We start from the raw sequence: 26,127 nt of genomic DNA, 5'->3' as shown, positions 1-26,127 counted from the left end.
AGTAGGGCGGGAGGTGCAGTTTTAAAGTGTAAAAAGGTAAGGGGGAGTGCTGCTGGATCCTCACCGCCCTCTCCCCTGCAGTTCCTCCCTTGATCACTTTTCATCACCAGACTCACGAGGAACTGGGAAACCAAACTCTTCAACTCTCAGTTGCATGCCCTCCTTCTTCTTCACTGCCTTTAAAATCCACTGGTAGAAAGGCATGCAGGTTTTACTGCTGTAACAGCTTGGCCCCTTAAGAGTTCTGAAAACCCACTTACAGTATTTCTGCTCTACATTTTAATCCTTGTACAGTCTTTGAGGTTTTTTTCCTTGCTGTTACACAGGCAAGCCGAGGAAGTGCCTGGGCTATGAATTCCAGTGTGGCGAAACCTGCATTAATTACACTCTGGTGTGCAACGGGAGACCAGACTGTCAAGGTGGAATGGATGAAGGCAGGTATTGTGCCCTTGCATGCCAGCGGTCGTGTTCCCAGATCTGCTACAAGTCTCCTAGCGGGCCTGTAAGTTTGCTATTTCTCGGATGTTGACGATACTACCACTTTGGGCTTGTGGGAGATTAGCAGCCAAACCTAACCAATGCATATTCTTGCTAGTTAGCATGAGAAGGGGCTGAGTCCACAGAGCTGTATTGCTGCTAGGCAAATACACAGGCCGTAGAAATACAATGGGTAGACTGTGTGATGTCATTTCCCCTCATATCCTGGAGAGGAAGGAGCATATAGGACTTCTTGTTCCTCTCACTTTCTCATCCTTTGCCCAGCGTTAGATGCAGCTATGCCTCCACTTGCTCCAGCTTTAGGCACTTGCCTGAAGCTGGTTATATTGTAAACACACGCATTTCACCTGCATAGTTTTTACTGCTGCAATTGCTGTGAACTAATGCAGTTCGAAAGCACATCAAAGTGCAAGTAGATAAATAGGGACCGCTCCGGCGGGAAGGTAAACGGCATTTCCGTGCGCTGCTCTGGTTTGCCAGAAGCAGCTTTGTCATGCTGGTCACATGACCCGGAAGCTGTCTGCGGACAAACGCCGGCTCCCTCGGCCTATAGAGCAAGATGAGCGCCACAACCCCAGAGTCGGACGCGACTGGACCTGATGGTCAGGGGTCCCTTTACCTTTAATGCAAAGATATAAGTAAATACAGTGGTACCTCGACTTACGAAGACGAACTGTTCTGCGGCCGTCTTCGTAAGTCGAAGTCTTCGGTTGTCGAAGCGGCGCTTCTGCGCATGCGCAAAGTGCAATTTCGCGCTTCTACGCATGTGCAGAACACGCACACCGCTTTGCGCAGGCGCAGAACGCACGCACGGCGAGAAGACTTCCGGGGTTGTCGACTTTGGAAGTCGAATCGTTCAGTTGTCAAGGTACCACTGCAAATTATATTTTTGAACCCAAGCTGTCGCCTGCTCCTTCGTTAAGCGATGTACGAAAAGGCGAGCCACCTTACTTCAGAGCTGCTTTTAATTTTGCTGCCAAGGATGGGGTTTTGAAACCCTGTTCAACTCGCACACGTTGGGAGTCTGGAGGGATGAATTGCAATTCATATATCCTCCCTGCCCATTAGAACCCATTCCACAGGGCTCTGCATTGAGTGACTTCTAAACGGACTGCTGCTTCTGCCAGGACAAAGCTTACCAAGGCTCTTTCCACGAAAGCCAAATTCCTCTTGGTGCAGGAAAGTGGCAGATAGCTATATTGTCAAGTTTTGTAAGATGCATGTCAGCTTCGTTACTCAGTTTTAACCTTGTGTTGGCCTAAATGCCCTTTAAAACTGAATGTCTGCTCACTGTATGGATTTCCACCATTCCAGTTCTGAGTCGGAAGATAGGCATTCAGCGGATGGCATATTGGTCAACTTTTTCCAGCAAGGCTTCCAGCTTGAAGCCAAACTTTAATGTGTCCGCTTGCTTGGCAACCATGTTTGGTTTCATTTTAAAGTTAATATCAGGTGCAGGGGATGGGGTTTCTTTAGGAAACCAGTTCTCCACCCCCAGCCTTGGTAGGAGGTAGGAAAGCTGACTTGTACCAGTAGGGATTTTGCAAGTCTAATTGCAGCAGTGGAGAGTTTTCATTTGTGATCACAGGGAAAGAATGTTCATTGCAGTCCTGGTTAAAACTGTGGGCCAACCACTATATTAGTCGTCAGAACAGACTGAGACTCTTCTCCTAAAACTGTACGTTAAGAAAGAGCTGTATTGAGCACATTTCCCTTTGTTTCTGTCCCCTACCTCATCACCTATCATTCATACTTAGTTGTTTAGTCGTTTAGTCGTGTCCGACTCTTCGTGACCCCATGGACCATAGCACGCCAGGCACTCCTGTCTTGCACTGCCTCCCGTAGTTTGGTCAAACTCATGTTCGTAGCTTCGAGAACACTGTCCAACCATCTTGTCCTCTGTCGTCCCCTTCTCCTAGTGCCCTCAATCTTTCCCAACATCAGGGTCTTTTCCAAGGATTCTTCTCTTCTCATGAGGTGGCCAAAGTATTGGAGCCTCAGCTTAACAATCTGTCCTTCCAGGGAGCACTCAGGGCTGATTTCCTTAAGAATGGAGAGGTTTGATCTTCTTGCAGTCCATGGGACTCTCAAGAGTCTCCTCCAGCACCATCATTCATACTTAGAGGACCCTTCAAATTGCCTAACACTTCACAAGCTGCAGCCGCCAGCCTAGAAAGCTTAGCTCTTCATTTCCCAGCTCTGTTGAAGGGAACATCTTCCTTCAAATCCAGGCCCCCTTGTCTGCCTGCTCTGTTGAATGGGTAGCTTAAGCTTCCATTCTGTCCTGCTGGGATTCTTTCAGCTTGATGGAACACACAGCAACCAATCAATCTTGAGCAGCAACGATCATTTCACTTTTCTCCAGCAGCAACTTTTCATACATGTGCGTTCCAACAATAAAAGCTCTGAACGAAGATGATAGAAGCAACCTGCTTGCCTGCAACATGAAGACCCAAGTTTCTTTAAACGTAACCTTCTCCCTACAGAAATGTGCTTGCTACGAAGGATTCCGGCTAAGGAGCGACAGGCGCTCCTGCAAAGATATCAATGAATGTAAAGAGCTGTCGGAGGAGAAATGCAGCCAGACTTGTGTCAACACAGAAGGAAGCTATATGTGCACTTGCCACCCTGGCTACTTGCTGGAACCAGATGGCCACACCTGCAAAGTAGTTGGTAAGGCCCTGTAAATGCGTAGCTTGCCTCTTCTGGTAGGCATCTGTCTGCATGGTTCGGTGGCTTGAGCTGAGCTTGCCTGAATAAAAGAATTTGGCTTCAGGTACATGCACCCGCGGGACGTGGGTGGCACTGTGGTCTAAACCACTGACCCTAGGGCTTGCCGATCAGAAGGTCGGCGGTTCAAATCCCCGTGATGGGGTGAGCTCCCGTTGTTCGGTCCCAGCTCCTGCCAACCTAGCAGTTCAAAAGCACGTCAAAGTGCAAGGAGATAAATAGGTACTGCTACAGCAGGAAGGTAAACAGCATTTCCATGTGCTGCTCTGGTTCGCCAGAAGCAGCTTAGTCATGCTGGCCACATGACCTGGAAGCTGTATGCCGGCTCCCTCGGCCAATAACGCGAGATGAGCACCACAACCCCAGAGTCTGCCACGACTGGACCTAATGGTCAGGGGTCCCTTTACCTTTACCTTTACATGCACCTACAGACTTGGGGCTAGGAAGCTTTAGAAACTAAGCCACTGTTTTGTCTTGCACGGTGCTGGAAAAGTGATGGGAGCTTGCTGATCAGCTCTAATAGTTGTTAGTTGGGAAAGGACTCCCAACTTAGCACCTTCCAAAAGTAGCATTGCTTTGCAAAGACTGAAGCTGCAAACAAATACAGTGGTACCTCTACTTACGAATTTAATGCGTTCCAAACGCACATTTGTAAGTCGAAAAAATTTATAAGTCGAATCCCATAGGAATGCATTGGGAGAAAAAATTCGTAAGTCGAAGCAACCCTATCTAAAAATTCGTAAGTAGAAAAAATCCTATCTAAACCGCATCCAAGGTGGCGGACGGAGCTCCATTTGTAAGTAGAAACATTCGTAAGTAGAGGTACCACTGTAAAAAGAAAGCTGGCATAACTTGCCAAGTATTACTCTTCATCCAAATAAAAATGTGGGGAGTCATGTTAAGTACAGTGGTAACTTTTTTTTTTTAAAAAAAAAAGAAAACTGGCTGGCAGACGATTCGCTTGCAAGCTTTCACTTGTCCGAAGCACCAACTCGGCAGATTCAGTTTACTGAATGCTGGGGTTGACTATGCCTATGCTTCTAGGAGTCTGTGCAATGCCCTGCCAAGTATTGTGCTCCAGGTGGTGGCAGCAGGGGTCTAAACTGCAATGTGTAACCACTTCTCTTTCCTGCAGGCTCTGAGCCGAAGTTGCTTGTTGCGGTTCAGTTCAATTTGATCCTATATGGATTAAGGAGCCTGAAAGAAGATGTTATATTGACCACTGAGAAGGACCTTATTATCTTTTCGATCGACTATGACTTGGTGGAGCAGAAAATCTTCTGGATGGACCTCAATGCCGAAAGTATTAAGTGGATGAACATGAGAAACAAGGAAAGAGGGACTCTAGTTAAAGGTGGGTGTTTTGGTTTAGGTTCGGGCATCTGACTTGGGAGCAAACTACTTACTTTGAACTTTGTACGCTGAAAGTCTCTGATGGAACTTCCTACTTGTTGAATGTAAAATAATAACAAACTGAATCTGGCTTCAGAAGAAGCTTCCTGGGCTAATTCAAGAACAACCGCATGTTCAGGCCACCAGTATTTGCAAGGTGGTTTGAAGCACAACTGAAAATTGTACAATCCATGAACTGCCGCAGAAAGTCATTGCAGGTAGCTTCACCTGTCTTTTCTAATAGCCTAGATCAGGTAGATCACTGGATGTCTGCGGTAGATCACTCTTAGATCATTGGCTCCCCCCAAAGAAGCTGAACAATTGTGGCTCCCCTAAAAAAAGCTCAACATTTTACCTCCTCTCTGAAAAAACTCAACAACTTTGATCCAAACCCCCCAAAAGGGGGTAGATCACTGCCAGTTTTTAACTCGGTGAGAAGATCGCAGTCTCTTGGGTGTTGGCCACCCCTGGCCTAGGTGATTTTAACACAGCAAGTTGGCACCTGCTTGAGTAAATACAGGCAATGACTGATTTGCATGGAGAGTTACGTTCTTTACCTCCAAGTGTCGGTGGAGTGCACTCATTTTATCCCATCCCCCCCCCCCAATGACTCCAGGAATCAAATCGGATTGCATAGCAGTAGACTGGGTAGGAAGAAATCTTTACTGGACAGATGGGATGGCAGGACAGATCATGGCTACACAGCTAAATGGTAAATGGAGAGGAATTCCTGAGCACACTGTGGTTCTTGATTACCTGGATCAGCCTCGGTCACTCGCACTCCACCTGTTGGATGGGTAAGACTTTCAAAGTCTCTGTATTTTATGAACATTGCTTCCAAGAGGGTTGGGCTTCTCATTGGAATACAGGGGGTACCTTGGGTCTCAAACTTAATCTGTTCTGGAAGTCTGTTCCAAGACCAAGGTGCACTTTCCCGTAGAAAGTAATGCAAAATGGATTAACCCGTTCCAGACTTTTAAAAACCACTCATAAAAACAGCAGTTTATCATGAATTTTACTATCTCACGAGACCACCGATCCACAAAATTAGATTACAGTATATTAGATTTCTTTATTGTCATTGTGTAATTACAATGAAATTGGATGCTATCCCATCAAAACAATGGGGAAATGAAAGCAAAAATCAATGTACTGTGCAATAAAATAAATAAGACAGTATTGTAGATGATAAAAAAAAAAGTTTTTCTTACCTGCACTCATGATAGTCATTGTTTGGATGGGGGGGCTTTTAGCCATTTCCGCAGCCACACTATCAATCAATCAATCAGTAGCTGAACTGGGTTCCACACAGTCACAAAAACAAATTAACTGAAAAAGCCTCAAAAACACAAAAAACATTCAAAAACTGGAACATTTACTTTTGGGTTTTCGGCGTTTGGGAACCAAGGCGTTTGGGAACCAAGGTACCATGTAGTCTGCTGCATGTGCCAGATACAGGCTGCCCAAAAGCCACACATGCCATTCTAATTACTGTGAGAAGCTTTGCTGGCCTGCCATTCCAGTCTTGGCTCTTGATCTTGGCTTCTTTTCAAGGCTAGCCTAAGCTTTAAAATAAAAAAGAGCAGAGGTGCACATTGTATCGCTGTGCCTACCCACCCCATACGAAAACTTTTCAAGCAGGCTTGGCAACCTTGACCAATCAAAACGTTAAAAAAATATTGCCACAAAATAGGACTGATGGCAACTCCTTCGCTGACCTTATAAGCCATGCAGGTTAAAAAGAAAGCGTCCGAACTGGAACTCTAAACTGCACAGAAGACCAGCTTTTCATCCTGGTGTGCTGGGGTCAACTCGTGTGCAAAGGACAATGCACACTTACCATTTGCAGAATTTTTTATCTGAGCTCCTGCTCTGGTCATAGGGATTCATGACCTGGCTCAAAGTAGGCTCTGGCTACGATAAAAGATGTGTGATTCTCATAAGGGGACAAATGACAATTAAAATCTGCAGGCTAAAATGGAATTTAGGCTTGCGAACGTTTTCTTTCCAACAAGCACTGTATCAGTAGTTTGTGAAAACTTGAAGTCATTCAGTTTTTCTGCCCTGCAGAATTATCTAAACGTTCACCTTCTCTTCCTTAGGTTAATGTATTGGTCTGCAATAGGGGATGACTCCAAAATAGAGCAAGCTGGTATGGATGGAAGCAGGAGATCAGTACTACTTGGTGGGCTTGGCTGGCCCACCAGCATAACCCTTGACCTCTTGAGCTGGAAAATCTTCTGGTCTGACGACAAGTTTCACTACATTGGGTCGGCCTACTTGGATGGCAGCGGTATGAAGGTAGCACAGACCTTATAAGCTTCTCTGGAGTGTGGATGGAGCGATTGCCAAATGTGTTATTGCATGCAAGAATGGTTTTTTATAATATTCATGTGATCACACACACACACACACTGGGTGACCCCAAAGTAGGTACAGTGAGGGGGGGGGGAGTATTTGATCCCCTGCTAAATTTACCCGTTTGCCCTCTGACGAAGAAATGACCAGTCCATAATTTTAATGGTAGGTTTATTATAGCTGTGAGAGACAGAATAACAACTAATAATAACAAGTTTGCAGATGACACCAAATTGGGAGGGGTGGCTAATACCCCAGAGGACAGGATCACACTTCAAAATGACCTTAACAGATTAGACAACTGGGCCAAAGCAAACAAGATGAATTTTAACAGGGAGAAATGTAAAGTACTACACTTGGGCAAAAAATAATAAAAAATGAAAGGCACAAATACAGGATGGGTGACACCTGGCCTGAGAGCAGTACATGTGAAAAGGATTTAGGAGTCTTGGTAGACCACAAACTTGACATGAGTCAACAGTGTGATGCAGCAGCTAAAAAAGCCAATGCAATTCTGGGCTGCATCAATAGGAGTATAGCATCTAGATCAGGCATCCCCAAACTGCGGCCCTCCAGATGTTTTGGCCTACAACTCCCATGGTCCCTAGCTAACAGGACCAGTGATCAGGGATGATGGGAACTGAAGTCCAAAACATCTGGAGGGCCGAAGTTTGGGGATGCCTGATCTAGATCAAGGGAAGTAATAGTACCACTGTATTCCACTCTGGTCAGACCTCACCTGGAATACTGTGTCCAGTTCTGGGCACCACAGTTCAAGAAGGATACTGACAAGCTGGAACGTGTCCAGAGGAGGGCAACCAAAATGGTCAAAAGCCTGGAAACGATGCCTTATGAGGAACGGCTTAGGGAGCTGGGTATGTTTAGCCTGGAGAAGAGAAGGTTAAGGGGTGATATGATAGCCATGTTGAAATATATAAAAGGATGTCATATAGAAGAGGGTGAAAGGTTGTTTTCTGCTGCTCCAGAGAAGCGAACACGGAGCAATGGATTCAAGCTACAAGAAAGAAGATTCCACCTAAACATTAGGAAGAACTTCCTGACAGCAAGAGCTGTTTGACAGTGGAATTTGCTGCCAAGGAGTGTGGTGGAGTCTCCTCCTTTGGAGGTTTTTAAGCGGAGGCTTGACAGCCATCTGTCAGGAATGCTTTGATGGTGTTTCCTGCTTGGCAGGGGGTTGGACTGGGTGGCCCTTGTGGTCTCTTCCAACTCTATGATTCTTACTAAGTCATCTTTTGCAAAGGGATCAAATACTTATTTCACTCCTTATAGTGCACATCAATCTGACTTTTGCCTTCTGGGTTTCTGGGGGCTTTCCTGTTTTTTTCCTGCCTTTCACAGCTACAATAAACCTACCATTAAAATTATGGACTGGTCATTTCTTCGTCAGAGGGCAAACGGGCAAATTTAGCAGTGGATCAGATACTTGGTGCAGCCGCCCCCCTCACTGTATATTGCTTTAAAATTCACTTTCTTTGTTCTTGACTCAAGTTAATTCACAATATCAGTAAAGAAAAACCACCCCTTAATCTGACTCCACTGTGCTTTCCAACTTCCAGCCTGAAAATTGATGTATTTTCATTTTGTGTAAGATTTACCTTTTTTATTTTACTTAAGGCATTTTGAGAGAAATATTCCTTGTGTTACTTAAATGTGGTACTTTAGAAGTATTGGTAGTACGGTTGATGTAACCCACTTACAGATTTCTTAAAATATAAAGCAGTGTGCAAGTTAAATTAATAACAAATAAATGCCTTCTTCCAGCTGTGGAATAAGCTCAGGTTTGTTGTTTAGTCGTGCCTGACTCTTCGGGACCCCATGGACCAGAGCATGCCAGGCACTCCTGTCTCCCACGGCCCAATTTAAGAGCTAAAGCTTCTTTTTGCTTTAAAAGTGGGAACTTGCTCCTGCTTGCAGTGTAACAATCCATCTTTGCTCTCAGTAAACCTTGATAGAATTCTATATGGATACGAAATCTTGCATTTGACCCAGAAGTGACAAAGACAAATGTTGGGGGAACAATGCCCATTTAAAAACATCCGAATCTTTGTTGAACATAAGATCTAGGTCAAACTGGGATAAGTATCTTGACATCAACACTTCATTTCCCCTCTGCTAGGTGTTTGAGCTGAATGAAATTCATAGTCCCTTTGCAGTGACTGTCTTTGAGGATTACGTTTATTGGTCTGAGATGAAAACAAGGACAGTACAGAGGCTACACAAAAGGACTGGCAAGGATAGATCCGTCCTTATCAAGCGTCACGGGCAACCATATGGACTTAAGGTAATGCCTTTAACTCTTTGTAGCGGACCAGCCAGTTGAGCCAAGAGTGTATCTCCTTGCCCAGCCATTGAAGAATAACTGAAACTGGGTTCTGCTGGGACTTTTTTTGCCTAGCATCCCTCTGAACAAAACTCTCACGCTATTGTATTAAGCAAGTAATATTTGCTGCAAGGCAGGCTGGGAGAAGGGAAAACATGGTCAGGAACACAGTATAAGCCAAATGCCGCTATTCTTGTGAGTATAGTTGCCACACTAATTAGTGTTTTGGGAAGTCTCATGTTTGAGTATGGTTCAGACTGCCGACCATCAGTAAAAGCTATATCAAACTTGCCTGCTGAAGTGAATCACTTGCGTTAAGAAGCTGGTTGCTTTCCACTTAGCTTGGCAAAGCCTTTACAATCCTATTGGAAATAATAACGCAGGCCCGAAGGACCCTGGCTTGTTAAAATAAAGAGTTATTCAGTAGCTGGGGAGCAATGCAAGCTCTTCTGCTTCAAAATGCCGCACTGGATCTGTCTAAATCCAGAATGTCGGGGAAACTGACCTGTTACACACCTGGCCTCGTGGGCCTCGTGCTTTGTCAGATGGAGGACGGAAGGTACATCCCCTCCCCCCTTCATGACAACTGCCACAAACTTCAGATTAAATGGGAAATGCTTTTCCTTTCCCCAACCCCACCCACACAATGCAGACTGGCTTTCCTGCAGATTTTCCCCAGCACTCTGTACGTTGCAGTGCATGGTCTCGATTCAGGCTACACACAGAGATGCCCTGGAAACACCAATCTCGGTCAAGGCTTTTAACATCTGGGGGAATTGGCTTGCAGATCCTGCATGAAGTTCTTCAGCCGGGAGCTCCCAACCCGTGTGCGGGAAATGGCTGTTCCCACTTGTGCCTGTTGAACCCAGTCAAAAGAGGAAGCTGCCACTGCCCAGTTGGACTCGTGCTTTCAAACGATGACAAGACCTGCGTTCCTCTGAAGGAGACGGCATTCATGTTTCTGGTTGCACAAGCCTCCGTTACTCAGGTATTGCTGCAAATGACCTCTTGCATAATAGCGGGGAATTTTGTTTTAGTTTTCCAGTCCAAGGGGTCCTTTCCCCCTTGGTGGCAAGTTGGAAAGGTAAGGATTTGTTTCCCTGTTGGGTAAACATGGACTAGATTGAGCTCTTACAGGGCTGCTCAACAAAAAAATATTGCGTATCTCCCTTTCCGTGAGCTGCATTAAAGTGTGACCTTGAAATTTTCGATTCCCTCTCAACTGATGCCAAAGTACAGTGGTGCCTCGCTAGACGAATTTAATTCGTTCCACGGGTCTTTTCTTATAATGAAAAAATTCGTCTAGCGAATCCCATAGGAATGTATTGAATTTTTTTTGAATTTTTTTTTGCCCATAGGAACACATTAATTGAATTTCAGTGCATTCCTATGGGAAACTGCGATTCGCTAGACGAAAATGAATTCGTCTAGCGAGGCAACCTCCGCTAGAAAAAACCTTTCGTTAAGCGAAAATTTCGTTAAGCAGGGCATTCGTTAAGCGAGGCACCACTGTATTGTGCTAGCTTTGTGCTGTTCTGTGCCACGAACCCCGTGTTTTGTGCTCCCCCCCCCTAAACTGAGCAATGGACACTTAAACCAGGGGCCACAGGTAAAAACCTCAAACCCAACATTGTCCAATTCACTCCAAGCCGGTGCCAGACTTCGCGTGCCCAGGCAGAGACACCCCCCCCCTGACCCCAGGCGACACCCGGGTGGAATACAGACTCGTGACAGAGTGTTATGGGATTAAAATTGGCCACAACTTTATTAAACTTTCAGCTGTAGGAAGACCTTGGCTTAGGCTGGGGATCTGGGGCACATCAGGGTTAACCAATTTGTCTGGGGATTGGGCTGGCTCTGGAAGACATATGCTTAAGCAGAGAGCCTGCCCGCCATTTCACTGCAACACGGGTGTGTACTGACAACCTTTCTGCATATGACCAGTGACTCCCCTCAACACAACCCCTTTAACGGGGAACCCGGGGATCGCCGCCAGGCATGGCTCCCCACCCCACCCCACCCCAGAGCAGACTGTGGCCCCAGCCTCACCTTCTCAGAGGATTAAGTCCAGCGATGACCACTCTCCTGAAGCTCTGGAGCCGACTGAGAGCTTCCAGGTAGGCTCCACCCCCTTTTATGCTTAAAGAGCGGACCCTGCCCTTGCCTGGTCCGCACTTGGGGAGGTGGTCCAGGAGCGCTTTGCTGGGAGTCACGTAGGATTGGGGGTGCTGTGCGCGGGCACGCAAAAGGGCGCCCTCCGTTTGATGTGGAGAGCAGTCATTGCGCAATAGTTTTGTGCTGCTTGGTGCAGCGGAAACGCTCAAACTGCCGTTATGTCAGCCCCCGGGCAGAGATAATTTCCCAGGTTTAATGCATTTAATGTGCTTTTTAGGGGGCAATGCAAAACATGGGGTTTGTGCTCTGAAACGGTGCAAAACAACTGTGAGAATTTGGCACCGCTTGGAGCCAATCAGACAATGTGGGATCTTGAGTGCATTTCACTTCAGTGGCATTAACTAGGAACCCAATTTTTAGTCTCAGTTCCTCATTTTGGGAACAAGGTTTGCAGTGCAGAAAGGTTTGAAACGTTTGCAAAATTTGGCACCGGTTTGGAGTGAATCGCACAACGTTGGCTTGTGGGGGGCGGGAATACCTTTGTCTCCTGGTTGGAGTATCAATTACTCAGTTTGGAAGGTGGCACAAAACTAGCACAAAACTTTGGCACCAGTTTGGAGGGGATCCAAAACTTCAGGGTCGCACATTGATTAAGCTTTCCCTGCAGCAGTCGCCGTTGTGAAATGTCCATTGTGTTTTCTCTCACAAGTGAGGAAGACCGTGATGCCCCAGTCAGACCCCTTGTACACTTCTGCCAAACTCACTTTAATGGAGAGCTTCCACTTCACTGTTGCAGAGAGTTGTTTTAGACTTGTGTGAAGACTCGTCTTCGCCAGTTGTGGCAAAGAGGCCCTAAGGACCAGTAGATTTAGGTCAGATGAGAAGGGCTTCCTTGGCATAGTTTCTCCTCTGAAGCTGCAAATGGAAGACCCTCTTGTTGCCTCCCAAAACCATATAAATGTTTCTAATGCTGTCCTAAAATCCTAGGTCTACCTAAAGAAACTGCGTTCCGTTTCGGGGCAGCTGACCCTCCCTGTCCACAGCACCCTCCCCTTGACCAGCGTCAACCGCTTGGCAGCAGTAGACTATTCTGTACGTGACAATGCACTTTACTTCTCGGAGTCTGAAGGTGGCGCCATAAAGGTCCTAGCTATGAAGGATGCCGGGAGAGTTGCTTTGAAGGAAGTCCTGCCGGTCAAGGGCACCGTGATCTCACTAGCTCTTGACTGGCTGAGTGGCAACATCTACTGGATTGACAGCAAGCACCCATCAATCCAAGTAGCAACTTCAGATGGGAGATACACACTTGTGCTGATCAGCGATGGGCTATCCCATCCAACTTCTGTAGTTCTGCATCCCCCAACGGCGGCTATGTGCTTTGTCGACTCCGGTAACGAACACAGCGCCCTTGGTCCCACAATAGAATGTTCTTCCATGGATGGGAGCAAGAGGAAGGTTCTCTGGACGACATCACAGACTCCAGTGGGTTTAACAATAGTAGATTATGGCACCCAGGTCTACTGGGCTGACCAAGGTAAGTAGTCTAAACATCCACAATGGTAAAATTATTTGGGCACAGCTAGCTAGCCTCCTTTTGGGCATAGAATCATAGAGTTGGAAGAGACCACAAGGGCCATCCAGTCCAACCCCCTGCCAAGCAGGAAACACCATCAAAGCATTCTTGACATATGGCTGTCAAGCCTCTGCTTAAAGACCTCCAAAGAAGGAGACTCCACCACACTTCTTGGCAGCAAATTCCACTGTCGAACAGCTCTTACTGTCAGAAGGTTCTTCCTAATGTTTAGGTGGAATCTTCTTGTTGAAAGGCTTGGCCAGCTTCGTGGACTGTAGTGTCTGAACCACTAGCTAACTTTTTAAATAACCCATCTTGGGATCTGGAAATGGATCCTTTGTTAACTTTGTTGCATTTACTTTTATTTGTTATAATGGGCTGGCTTTCAAATCCAGTTAGGATATGGTGTCAGTGTTTAAGCTCTATCTGTATCTTGCAGAGAATCAAAAATCCAAGATAGGCATGGCCAGCAAGATCTAATCATTGTAACAAGTGTTGGCGACTTCCTGCTAGGAATTCCTTCAAGAAATATTTCAATATCATGCAAAGTTTAGGGAATGGAAGTCAGCGAATGGGATGCTTCTCTGCAGATGCCAGTCCTTAATGTAATGTGGGTTGAATCTCAATGATATTTTTGCTCCTCAAAAACAACAGGAGTACAAGACAAATTTAATTCGTTCCACAAGTCAATTCGTTTTGCGAAAAATTCGTCTTGCGAATCACCCATAGGAATGCATTGAATTTTTTTTTTTTGCCCATAGGAATGCATTAATTAAATTTCAATGCATTCCTATGGGAAACCGCGATTCGCAAGACTAATTTTTCACAAAACGAATTTGTCTTGTGAGTCACCATCAGCTCACTATCAGATCGCAAAATGCATTCGTCTTGCGAAAAATTCGTCTTGCAGGGCATTCGTCTTGCGAGGTACCACTGTAGTTCCCATGCATATTCCTCTTACACGGCTCAGCCTCTAACTTTCTTTCTTCCAGCAAAAGGCACTGTGGAAAGCATTCGGATGGATGGGACTCAGTACAGGGTCATTCGTTCTGGGCTGCGTGGCCTTACACTCTTCACAGCCGGGGAGGGGATAATGGTCTGGACAACAACGGCGCGCAATGGTAAGCAGGCTCCAACAAATGCAGAACCAGAAAAAACATTATATTTAAATAAAGAGTGAGTCGATGCAGGGGCGTAGCATGGGTTGCTGGTCTCCGGGGTGGGGCAAGTATCAAATCAAATTTTTATTGCATTAGCCGGTTGGCCATAGCACATAACACATAAAACAGAAAGAAAGAAAAATCCTAGCGGTAACCTACCGATATTATACAGAGCATGTATCGAAAGCACTTACAAAACATCGGATATAAAAACATGCGATATAAAACAGAATTTGGTAAAAACTAGGATGCATCGTGTGATTTGTCCATTGGAGACTGTTTAATGAAATCTGCGTCTAGAGAGAATTAGCCAGTTGAAAGAGCTCTGAGTTTCAGGGCCTGCAAGATATAAATGGCCACTCCGCGGGTAACCCTGGGGTTAGCGTCCACCAATAGAAATTTCATGCGGTCATCTTCCAGGGCGATAAGCAAAGGAATTAGTATGAGGAGCCTTGGTCTTAATGCGTCGTATGGGGGCAGTGAAAGAAAAAATGGATAAAATCCTCTATCTTTCCCTTGTTGCACGGGCAGAGTCGGAGATCGGGGGGAGTGTTGGAAAATATACCCTGTAAAAATGCTGTGGGAATGGAATAGAAGCGGGCAAGTGTGAAGGCCCTTCTTTGTGAAGGGTTCGTCAGGTCGCTCAAATAGTGAGCCATAGTTCTTACTGCCTTCACGCGAGGATACCACGTGGATAGGTTGGCCGCATTGGATAGGGCCAGGTCCAGCGCTTCGTCCCTATCTAGAATTTACGGATTTTATCATTGTCCCAAGCGATCAGAACGGAGAAAGTTGGGAGGGAATAACGTTCACAGATGGCCTCCATGCCTTTTGACCAAATGCGGCTGCCAGTAAAGGCTAGAAAGGCTTGTTTGGCAAGAAGCGAGTTGGGGGCTTCTGCAAGAGATTTATAATAAATGATTATCCTGATGTGGGCTCTTGCCACAATAGATGGCAGTCCCAGTTCCATTCTTAATTGGGCGGGGATTGTCCCATTGGGGGCAATCTTTCTTACCAGGAGGTTTTGCAGGGTCTCCAGGCATTGGAGTGCTTTCGATTTCCACCCCCATATTTCCACCCTGTATAGCAACATTGGAGGGATTTTGCTGATATTTTGCCTTTCTTATTGGCACCACCAGCTGGCCTCCTTTGGCATAGAAATTTTTTACCAGGGCCTCCATGGTTCGGCGGCCGGCCAAAATGATTGTGTTTAGGTGAGCTGACCACGATAGCCTATGATGGAAAGTAACGCCCAAGTATTTAAATACTGGGCATTGTTCTATGGTGTTGCCCTCGAGAGTACACATGGGACTCTGTTTACGCGTGCCAAAGGGTATGATTTTGGTTTTTGGAATAATTGGTTTTCAAGGAGTTTTCCTCACAAAATTGCACAAGGCCTTTCAACATGTTGTTAAGTCCTAGCTTTGTTAACGAGAGGACTGCCATATCGTTGGCATAGAGGTGGGGCAAGTGTTGTGCCCCTCTGGTGAACTGGGTAATGGTCAGTCCCTTCGCTGGCCAGCGTCTAATCAATGGAATCTCTCCTTGCAAACTAGTCCCAACCTGGGAGCAGAGATAAGGCAGACAAAAGGTGAAGCTGAGGGCACCACCGTGTCACCACATGCTACCTATCACTGCAGCAAGGCACTCTGGGCAATGCACGTGGCTCCAGCAGTGCTTTCCTCCCTTCCTCTTCCTCCCTCCCTCTCGGCCAGCCCAGTGGTGGGGCACATGGGGGTCATTTCGCTGGCCACAAGGTGGAGGAGGTACTGCCGGTGCCCCAGCCCCAAAGGCTAGGCCTGGGCACAGCTTGTCTCCCCACAGCTCCAGCCTCGCTGAGGGAGCCTGTCGTGGGGGCGCCTGGTTGTGCCCCCTCAGAAATGTGCGCCCGGAGCCACGTACCCCCCACTGGGTAGATGTGACAGATGGTAGCACATGGCAATGCTTGATCACCTGCCTGTACTTGAGAAGTCCTTGCCAACAAAATTAAGTGGGGCAGATGCCAAGGAACTGATCCTAGCTAGAAGTCTTAAATTATCGGCATTCTAGGGGGTTCAGATGAGTGTTTAGCATTATTCCTAAGCTTTTGGGACACCTTCAGCTGATATTCTTTGGGAGCCTTGATGCAGTGCACAGTGCACGGCGATAACTTACCTAATTAGCTGAGAAATAAACTGATTCTAGCTAGTTGGGAATTGGGGTGGGAAATTCTAATGCCATATAGTCAGATACACTGAAACAGAAGTCACCAGACCCTTATATATAGTGAGATGGTGGGGGTCTGGTGACTTCTGTTTAAGTGTATCTGAAGAAGTGTGCATTTACATGAAAGTTCATACCAATGCCAAACTTAGTTGGTCTCTAAGGTGTACTGGAAGGATTTTTTTTCTTTTGTTTCGACTACGTCAGACCAACACGGCTACCTACGTGTAGCCATATTCTCTCTCTCTCTCTCTCTCTCACACACACACACACACACACCAGTAATGCCCCTAGGTTACTGTAAGGAATGTGTCTCCAATTTTTTCTCTAATTTTATGTCTTAATAGGTGCAACGAAGGTGTGGCACAGCAGACTGGGTGAATTGGAAAACTGGTGGTTTAAAGAAGAGCAGAAACTTGTGGATATAAAGATCTACAGCAAACTCAACCAACAAGGTAAACATTTTTAAAGTTTTAAAAGGGTGATCAGGGTCTCTTCTGAGCAGTTACTTGGTCAACCGGGGTCCTTTGGGGTATAACTCAAAATGGTGGCTTCTTAACCTAACACAAAAATAGGGGCACCAGTTCTTCCTTACTTGAATCTGTCAAGCTGCTTGCCTTCTGGAAGACCTCCCGCTATCTTTAAAGCTTGCTCTAGATCAGGCATCCCCAAACTTTGGCCCTCCAGATGTTTTGGACTACAACTCCCATCTTCCCCGACCATTGGTCCTGTTAGCTAGGGATCATGGGAGTTGTAGGCCAAAACATCTGGAGGGCCGCAGTTTGAGGATGCCTGCTCTAGATTGCTTAAACTGGGGACCAGGTAACAGAAGGGTTCAACACAGGTTTATTTTAGAAAAACGGACCAATAAACCGACACGGGGACAAATAGAAGAAGACACCTTCACCCCGGTTTGGTTCCCCTTTATCACATACACAGCCCAAGAAGACAACAACCAGAATCCCCCGACTGCATACGAATCGATCTGGCTGATGTGATTCAAAAATACACACTCACAGCCCGTTCACACACACAAACAATTCTCACTACAGCCAACCAAAGACAACCAACCACACCCAACCTCTCACCACCAAGGAAATACAAGTGAATAGTAAGTAATGCTGACACAACCCCTCACACACACTACCGTAAGTAGAAGAATAGCATAACCACCTGACCCCCACCCCACCCGCCACTCCCTCCCTTCCCCCTTTTCTTCTCCTTCTTCTCCTTCTCCTTCTCCTTCTTCTTCTTCTTCTTCTTCTTCTTCTTCTTCTTCTTCTTCTTCTTCTTCTTCTTCTTCTTCTTCTTCCTAATTGTTTAAACCAATTCATAAACCAAGAACTCACACATTGACCACTAATAATGAAACATATGTTGCAGATATTTTTCCACATTTATTATGCTATGTTTGTGATATACATATGACATGAGAAAACTTGGTATACTTCTTTGCATAACATACTTATTTATAAAAACCAAAACAAACAAAACCAGCCACGGGTTTATTGCACCAGCAACCAAGCTGACAGGAGGGTGCTTCCATTTAACACACCACATTTTGCAGAGTAGCAGGTAAGCCAAAGCGGTTAAAAATCTTTCTCTTGCTACTTCTAGGTAGCAGTGGCTGTTCAGAAAAGAATGGTGGATGCAGCCACATTTGCTTGCCAGTTCCGCAAGGGAGAAGTTGCAGATGCGTCACGGGGTACATTCTAGAGCATGGTACTAGATGCACCAAACCACAATGCTCGGAGCCGCTCCAAGCCTGCAAGGATAACAGCAAATGTATTGCAAAAGAGCAAGTTTGTGATGGCAGCAGTGATTGCTCTGATGGATCAGATGAGAGAGACTGTGAGTAACCCAGCTGAGAAACTGCATGCGGTGTGTTGTGTTGTGTTGTGAGTAAATGGATCCTTGGGGAATTCTGCTTTGCTAAATGGCCCTTAAAAATGTCTGAACTCCTAATGGTTGGACAGCTAGATACATTAAGATCTAGCTGCTGCCTTACCAGAAAATCATTCCCTTTTCATAGACCCCCAACAACTACAGCTTCAAATGGGATGAAATACTGTTCTTTCCTAGTAAGGTAAAGGTAAATGACCCCTGGACAGTTAGGTCCAATCAAAGGCGACTATGGGGTGCGGCGCTCATCTCGCTTCAGGCTGAGGGAGCCGGCGTTTGTCCACAGACAGCTTTCCGCGTCAAGTGGCCAGCTGTAGTCTAAACCAGTGGTCCTCAACCTTGGGCCTCCAGATGTTTTGAGACTACAATTCCCATCATCCCTGACCACTGGTCCTGCTAGCTAGGGATCATGGGAGTTGTAGGCCAAAAACATCTGGAGGCCCAAGGTTGAGGACCACTGGTCTAAACCACTGAGCCTCTTGGGCTTGCTGATCGGAAGGTCTGCAGTTTGAATCTGCATGACGGGGTGAGCTCTAGATGCTTTGCTAGTACAGAAAAGTTGCACCATAGCCCATGAGGTTATCCAAGCCATGATTTTAGCTAACATAAGGTAAAGGGACCCCTAACCATTAGGTCCAGTTGTGATCGACTCTGGGGTTGCGGCACTCATCTCGCATTATTGGTCGAGGGAGCCAGCGTACAGCTTCCAGGTCATGTGGCCAGCATGACAAAGCCACTTCTGGCGAACCAGAGCAGCGCACGGAAACGCTGTTTACCTTCCCGCTGTAGCGGTACCTATTTATCTACTTGCACTGGCATGCTTTCGAATTGCTAGGTTGGCAGGAGCTGGGACTGAGCAATGGGAGCTCACCCCGTCGCAGGGATTCAAACCGCTGACCTTCTGAGCGGCAAGCCCTAGGCTCAGTGGTTTAACCCGCGTCCCAAAGGTAAATGACCCCTGGACAGTTAGGTCCAGTCAAAGGCGACTATGGGGTGTGGCACTCATCTTGCTTCAGACTGAGGGAGCCGGTGTTTGTCCACAAACAGCTTTCCGGGTCATGTGCCCAGCTGTGGTCTAAACCACTGAGCTTCTTGGGCTTGCTGATCGGAAGGTCTGCAGTTTGAATCTGCACGGCGGGGTGAGCTCTAGTTGCTTTGCTATTACAGAAAAATTGCACCATAGCCATGAGGTTGTCCAAGGCACGATTATAGCTAACATAAGGTAAAGGGTCCCCTAACCATTAGGTCCAGTTAAAACTAGTTTGCCGTGCTGTCTTCCAATGGGGGCCCTTAGGAACTGTTCTGTGAGTAGAAGGTAGGAACTGCTTCACATTCTCAACGCTTTACGGAAAATACATTTTCAGTATTCTATCGGGGAAGCAATGATGGTGTTCTTTGTAGAATGGGTAGATTCTAGACTGGAATATGTTGTTGTTTAGTCGTGTCCGACTCTTCGTGACCCCATGGACCATAGCACGCCAGGCACTCCTGTCTTGCATTGCCTCCCGCAGTTTGGTCAAACTCATGTTCGTAGCTTCGAGAACACTGTCCAACCATCTCGTCCTCTGTCGTCCCCTTCTCCTAGTGCCCTCGATCTTTCCCAACATCAGGGTCTTTTCCAAGGATTCTTCTCTTCTCATGAGACTGGAATATACCCACAACCAAACTGTTAGCCAAAGTAGCCAAGTTTGGTCAACAGATAATTCAAACAAGTTAAGATAAAACTTTGAGAATCTGTGTTTTATGACTTTGTTAGAAAAGGAAAAGGAAAGGTGAGACCCCCCTTAATAATAATAATAATAATAATAATAATAATAATAATAATAATAATTTATTATTTATACCCTGCCCATCTGGCTGGGTTTTCCCAACAGAAAAATGAAATAAAACAATCAATTAAACATTAAAAGCCTCCCTAAACAGGGCTGCCTTCAGATGTCTTTTAAAAATCTGGTAGCTGTTTTTCTCTTTGACATCTGATGGGAGGGCGTTCCACAGGGCGGACACCACCACCGAGAAGGCCCTCTGCCTGGTTCCCTGCAACTTGGCTTCTCACAACGAGGGAACCACCAGAAGGCCCTCGGTATTGGACCTCAGTGTCCGAGCAGAACAATGGGGGTGGAGACGCTCCTTCAGGTATACTTTAATCAAGTAAGCTTTGCCGGCAGTTACATTTTTTATCCTTAAACCACCAGAAATGTCATATGGTACTAGGCTGATCTCAATGTGTCCCAAAAGCAACGAGTTGATGGCTTTTCTGCCGACAGGCAACAACGCTCTCAAGAAGAAAGCCCAGCCCACACACCAACCTTCCACACTGCTGCAAACAAAACCCTTTCTTGTTAAGATAAACACAGTGGCACCCATCAAAACCACCACCAAGAAGCCTACTGGTGGAACTGCACATGTACGGCCAGAAGTAAAAAAATACACGAGAAGGAGTACTACTGCAACAGCGGCATGGGCACTCGAGCCAAGCAGAAGCCAGATGACCACATTACCTCCCAAAAAGAAATGGAAAGAACCTTCTCTGGTGCAGGGAATCGTGAGAAGTGGCCTGGAGTCGCAGCCTTGCAGCAGGGAGACCTGCAACAGGAGAGGGGACTGCACTATGGAGGGCGATAGAGTGAAATGCATCTGCACATTGGGCTATAGTGGAGACTACTGTGAGGAGGAGGAGGGGAAGTCTAAGGCGGGTCTCGTTCTGGGCATCATTTCCATCCTACTAATGGCCATGGCGGCAGCTGGGACCTTTGTCTACTTCAGGAAGCAAAGAACGCGGCAAAGGTAAGGCTATTTGCCGTTCTCTCTACGCTGCTAGATAATTGTGCACCTTGCAGCGAAGGGCGCTTTTGTGGATGTCACCTCTGAGTGGTGGACTTTAAAGAGGGTATTTGGTGGGGCAGAGGGGTACTTGGCTGTCAGCAATAACAACTTACTACGGACTAAAAACTGAACCTATTTTTCTCTATGCGTTCTCCTTCAAAGAGACTAGGAAGAATATTGCGATGAAATGCCATTAATGTATAGTACAGCCGGTGGAATATCATAACTCTTTACGCTGGTACCGTTGTTTGCTACCTACTGAGAACGGCCTACAGCTCTCCCATTCACCTTCTGCACCAGGCTTTTCCAAACTTGGGTCTCCAGCTGTTTTTGGACTGCAACTCCCATCATTCCTAGCTAGCAGGACCAGTGGTCAGGGATGATGGGAGTTGTAGTTCAAAAGCAGCTGGAGACCCACGTTTGGGAAACCCTGTTCTACACTATCTCCCATTATTGTTTGGTTACACTGGTATGTATGTGGCTGTAATTGTGTTTTTGTTTTGTTTTTAATGAGATGGCATTCAATTTTGTTGTACTATGTCAGACTATGTACAATGACAATAAAGTATCTATCTATCTATCTATCTATCTATCTATCTATCTATCTTTCCATCTTTCCCATCCAAGGGGCTTAGGCTATGTGGCAACCAGGGTGGGGTGGCATTTTGCAAGCTTCCACTAACTCAGGGATGGGAACCCTTTGGTCCTCCAGATGTTGCTGAACTATAACTCCCATCAGCGCCAGCAAGCGTGGCCAATGGCCATGGTTGATGGGAGTTGTAGTTCAGAAGCAACTGGAGGACCAAAGCTTCCCTGCCCTAACAGGAGAGCCTTTCTCCTCCCTGCCCCACACCCGTGCTGTTGATAGCTTTACCAAAAAATGTGGATATTAAAATAGACAAAAGCTTCCACAGTGATTTGAAATTGTATAAATTGAAAATTCAATAATAAATAATAATAATAATTATTATTATTTATACCCCGCCCTCCCTAGCCAAGGCCGGGATCAGAGCGGCTAACACTAGATATAAAACAACTGATTAAAATACAACTTAAGAACAAGACTAAATACATTAAAATCAAAATTTAAAATGCAGCCTCATACGGAAGGAAAGGGGAAATGGGGGAGGGGATCAGGTTGACTACAGGCAAAATGCCAGGCGGAACAACTCTATCTTATTGTCTTATTGTGGTTTTTGTTTTTGTTTTAAAAAGGAAATGAAGTTCTGAAATGATGCTCACTTTGGCCGAGCCCAAAATATGGGCAGCAGTAATTTGCTTGTGCAGAGACATCCTGCTTTGTTTCTAAATTTGAATGGCTTGCTTGTGCCTGTTGCAGTCCTGTTTGCAGAATCATGAAAGAGGAATTATTGGCACACATGTTCTGCAACTGCAATTTGCATTGATGGATGTAGTTTGGGTTCCAAATTAGTGGTGCATGTGGTACTACAAGATCACTGTGCCTCTAACAGCTTAGCACAAGGGTTCCAGCCAAGGATTTGCATCACAGTCTATACGTGTGTCTTTTCTCCTCCCCCCACAGGACTTCAAGTATATCATCAACTGGACCGCTGACTAGCTACCAGAAGGACAGTGACAAAGAAGACAATTTCGTTGAAGATGAAACCTGTATCAACGCAGCTTATGATCCCGAGCAGGTGAGGGCTTCTTAAGATTCCTGTCCTAAGCTTCCAATTCCGAGCACTGGTATATGAGTCCTGTGTTCTTGGAACAAGTGTTGTTCCTACTTTGGGATTTTAAACCTGGCCTGGCTATTGCGAAAGGCAAAGCCAGCAGCAGGATCAGAAAAACCTCGCTGCCTAGAGGAGCTGCCCTTGTGAGTGGTTAAAATGCTGGCAGGACAGAGGGAGGGACATTGGCTGAAATAAGCACACCCACTACTTGGCAAAGCTTCTAGCAATCTGTCTGCAGTTCTTCCTTGCCTGAAAAACTGAACTGGTTGTAATACCACTGCGTTTGATAGTCCAGGTGAAAATGCTGAAATGTGGCTTTACAATCCTCTGCAGGAATTGTCGACTCCAATGAAGACGGGCATGGGCGCAGACTCGTAAAGCAAACAAATAAATGATTTACAGTAGATAAGTGTATTGCAATCTCTCTTTTTCTCCCAAATGCATTGCCTAGATAATAGTGAGAATTTGGCATATGCTATGTCTGTTTCCACACTGGGCATTTTCTGTGGGATATTTGCACTTTATTCTGGGCATTTGCATGATGTCATGGTCAAGAGCCTAGATTTGCAGGAGGGAGACAAGTACACACCAGCATTGTGCAATTGAAGGGCTCTATCACCTTAGCCCAGGGTTTCCCAAACCTGGGTCTCCAGCTGTTTTTGAACTACAACTCCCATCATCCCTGACCACTGGGTCCTGCTAGCTAGGGATCATGGGAGTTGTAGTCTAACAGCTGGGGACCCAAGTTTGGGAAACCCTGCCTTAGTCCAACACATATCCTTTTAAAAATTACTTACTGACATTAGGAAAGTGACAGTGCATTGAAAATTCTGGAATTTATTTTTTAAAAAACAAATTGGGATGAATGTTCATTGTTGTATAACCTGAGCACAAACAAATCTGACCAATGCTCAGTGAAGATCAGATATAATCTAACCTCATAATTGCACAAGGCTTGGGATGAACAGATTATCTGGAGGCACTCCGACACGTCCCAAGTTTTCCCATTGAGCTTTCCGTTTTTTCCAGAGCTCAGGAAAAAAGCAGACCGCTTTTGACACAGAGGAACAGTTGCACAGTTTCCCCAGATGTAGATGACCTGTCGCACAGCTCTTCTGTGGGTTTTGTCTGGGTATTGCTCCAGAAATCCCCCTCTCTATGCTTCATCTCTCCTTAGTGTTAACTTCTACAATTGATGTAATCCTTCCCTTTGCAAATGAGCACTGCCTTCATAGACATTTATTCCCTCCCCAATAAATTGTTGTCGGGGGGGGGGGTTAACGTTTGGAAGTGCAGCAAGAGGAGGAGATATTTTCCCCCTATATTCAATCCAAATTAAAATTGCCCCAATGAAAATTTGGGGGAGGGGGAGGGGGACTCCCATTTGCCTAGGACATTGTTTGAGTTCCAGAAGTCAAAGCAGAGCTTCCACTCCACTTGCAACTAAAAACAGATCAGCAGTCTTTGGGAAGCACTGGTAAGCTAGCATTCTTCCTGCTAGTTGGAGGGAAATTATTGCTAAAGTACAAAAAGTGAGTTAATTCCCCCCCCCCCAATGCTTTAAAAACAAAACAGGGCACAGTCTGCTTCCTTGTGAATATATTATGCCTGCTGTGCAAATAGTGTATAAACTGGTAAAATATTAACACATTGCACGACTGCATGGCGGTCACAGGAAAAAGGAGAAGAGGGGGCAAAGAGGGATTCTTCTGACTTGCAGAAAATGAACTCTGAATAAACTAAGGTGATCCCTGCTCTTAAGTCTCCAAACATGCACCTACAATTCCTGCTAGCTAGGCATGATGAGAGTTGTAGTCCAAAAACAGCTGGAGACCTGGAAACCCGGACCTAAAGGCACAAGCAGGTCTGCTTCTAAAATCGTTGCCATCTGTTGTTGAAGCATCTACAAAACTTCTGTAAATTCAGGACTGTCCCTGGAAAATAGAGACACTTGGAAGGTCTGTTAATACAGTGGTACCTCGACTTACGAAGGCGATCCATTCCGCGGCGCTCTTCGTAAGTCAAAACCTTCGGATGTCAAAGCGTCCATTTTGCGCATGCGCAGAACACGCGCGGCGAAAATACTTCCGGGTTTGCCGACTTCGTAAGTCGAAACCTTCATAAGTCGAGGTACCACTGTATATAACTAAGAGCCTTAGATCAGGCATGCCCAAACTGCGGCCCTCCAGGTGTTTTGGCCTACAACTCCTATGATCCCTAGCTAACAGGACCAGTGGACGGGGAAGATGGGAATTGTAGTCCAAAACATCTGGAGGGCTGAGGTTTGGGGATGCCTGCCTTAGATACTAATATATAACATATGTAACACCTTGAACTTGAATGGTAGGAAATAGGCCACCAGTGTAGAGATGTTGTATACCATGGGTAGGCAAACTAAGGCCCAGGGGCCAGATCCAGCCCAATCACCTTCTAAATCCGGCCTGCAGACGGTCCGGGAATCAGCATGTTTTTACATGAGTAGAATGTGTGCATTTACTTAAAATGCATCTCTGGGTTATTTGTGGGGGGCATAGGAATTAGTTCATTATTATTATTTTTCAAAATATAGTCCTCCCCCCCCACAAGGTCTGAGGGACAGTGTACCAGCCCCCTGCTGAAAAAGTTTGCTGACCCCCTGTTGTATACTGACTAGTCCTCATTCTGCTCCAGTTGCAGTTTCCCGATCTAGTGTAAGGGAAGCCCCCCCATAGCATGCATTGCAGTAATCCAGCCTTGAGTGCACCAATGCCTGAGCTAATGTAATCAAGCTCTTCTGGTTCAGGAACAGCTGTTGTACCACTTGTAAAGGTTCTGTAACAGAATTCTCAATACCACGCTTAATGAAGATTTCCTGGATTGGGGGGGGGGGGAGAAACATGGCAATTAACATGTGCACTCTAAAAGGTACCCCTGGATGGTTAAGTCCAGTCAAAGGCAACTCTGGGGTTGCGATGCTCATCTCGCTTTCAGGCCGAGGGAGCCAGTGTTTGCCCACAGACAGCTTTCCGGGTCATGTGGTACCTATTTATCTACTTGCACCGGTGGGCTTTCGAACTGCTAGGTTGGCAGGAGCTGGGACAGCGATGGGAGCAGCTCACCCCGTTTCAGGGATTCGAACCGCCGACCTTCTGATCAGCAAGCCCAAGAGGCTCAACGGTTTAGACCACAGTGCCACCCGCATCTCTAATACACATAGCTCAGATGTGCTAAACCATCATGCATTAACTCATTTCCCTAACATGCATTCGTAACATGTTTTCTGTCTCCTATGAAAACATTCCACAAACTCCAACCAAATACCCGTTGCTTATTCTGATAGGTGCTCGTTTTAAGAAA

At 46.0% G+C, this 26,127-nt stretch overlaps 1 protein-coding gene across 1 annotated transcript in view; it reads left to right on the top strand.

The window, feature by feature from the left end:
* The window catches only part of LOC118075273 (low-density lipoprotein receptor-related protein 2-like), a 53,752-nt gene extending 30,272 nt beyond the window's left edge, over positions 1-23,480 (top strand). The window contains exons 20-33 of the mRNA XM_088658872.1: positions 327-502; positions 2,985-3,171; positions 4,364-4,582; positions 5,237-5,417; positions 6,723-6,921; positions 9,116-9,280; positions 10,107-10,307; positions 12,422-12,968; positions 14,000-14,128; positions 16,717-16,824; positions 17,987-18,220; positions 20,539-21,058; positions 22,641-22,755; positions 23,125-23,480. Coding sequence (XP_088514998.1) covers positions 327-502; positions 2,985-3,171; positions 4,364-4,582; positions 5,237-5,417; positions 6,723-6,921; positions 9,116-9,280; positions 10,107-10,307; positions 12,422-12,968; positions 14,000-14,128; positions 16,717-16,824; positions 17,987-18,220; positions 20,539-21,058; positions 22,641-22,755; positions 23,125-23,169 — 3,026 coding nt within the window. The 3' untranslated portion in view covers positions 23,170-23,480. The remainder of the gene's footprint in view (positions 1-326; positions 503-2,984; positions 3,172-4,363; positions 4,583-5,236; positions 5,418-6,722; positions 6,922-9,115; positions 9,281-10,106; positions 10,308-12,421; positions 12,969-13,999; positions 14,129-16,716; positions 16,825-17,986; positions 18,221-20,538; positions 21,059-22,640; positions 22,756-23,124) is intronic.
* The last annotated feature ends 2,647 nt before the right edge of the window (positions 23,481-26,127 follow it).

Source organism: Zootoca vivipara, chromosome 15 (genome assembly GCF_965207765.1).
Source record: "Zootoca vivipara chromosome 15, rZooViv2.hap1.1, whole genome shotgun sequence".
Taxonomy (NCBI): domain Eukaryota; kingdom Metazoa; phylum Chordata; class Lepidosauria; order Squamata; family Lacertidae; genus Zootoca; species Zootoca vivipara.
Note: the sequence above shows the minus strand (reverse complement) of the source record. Positions and strands in the feature narration are given on the sequence as shown.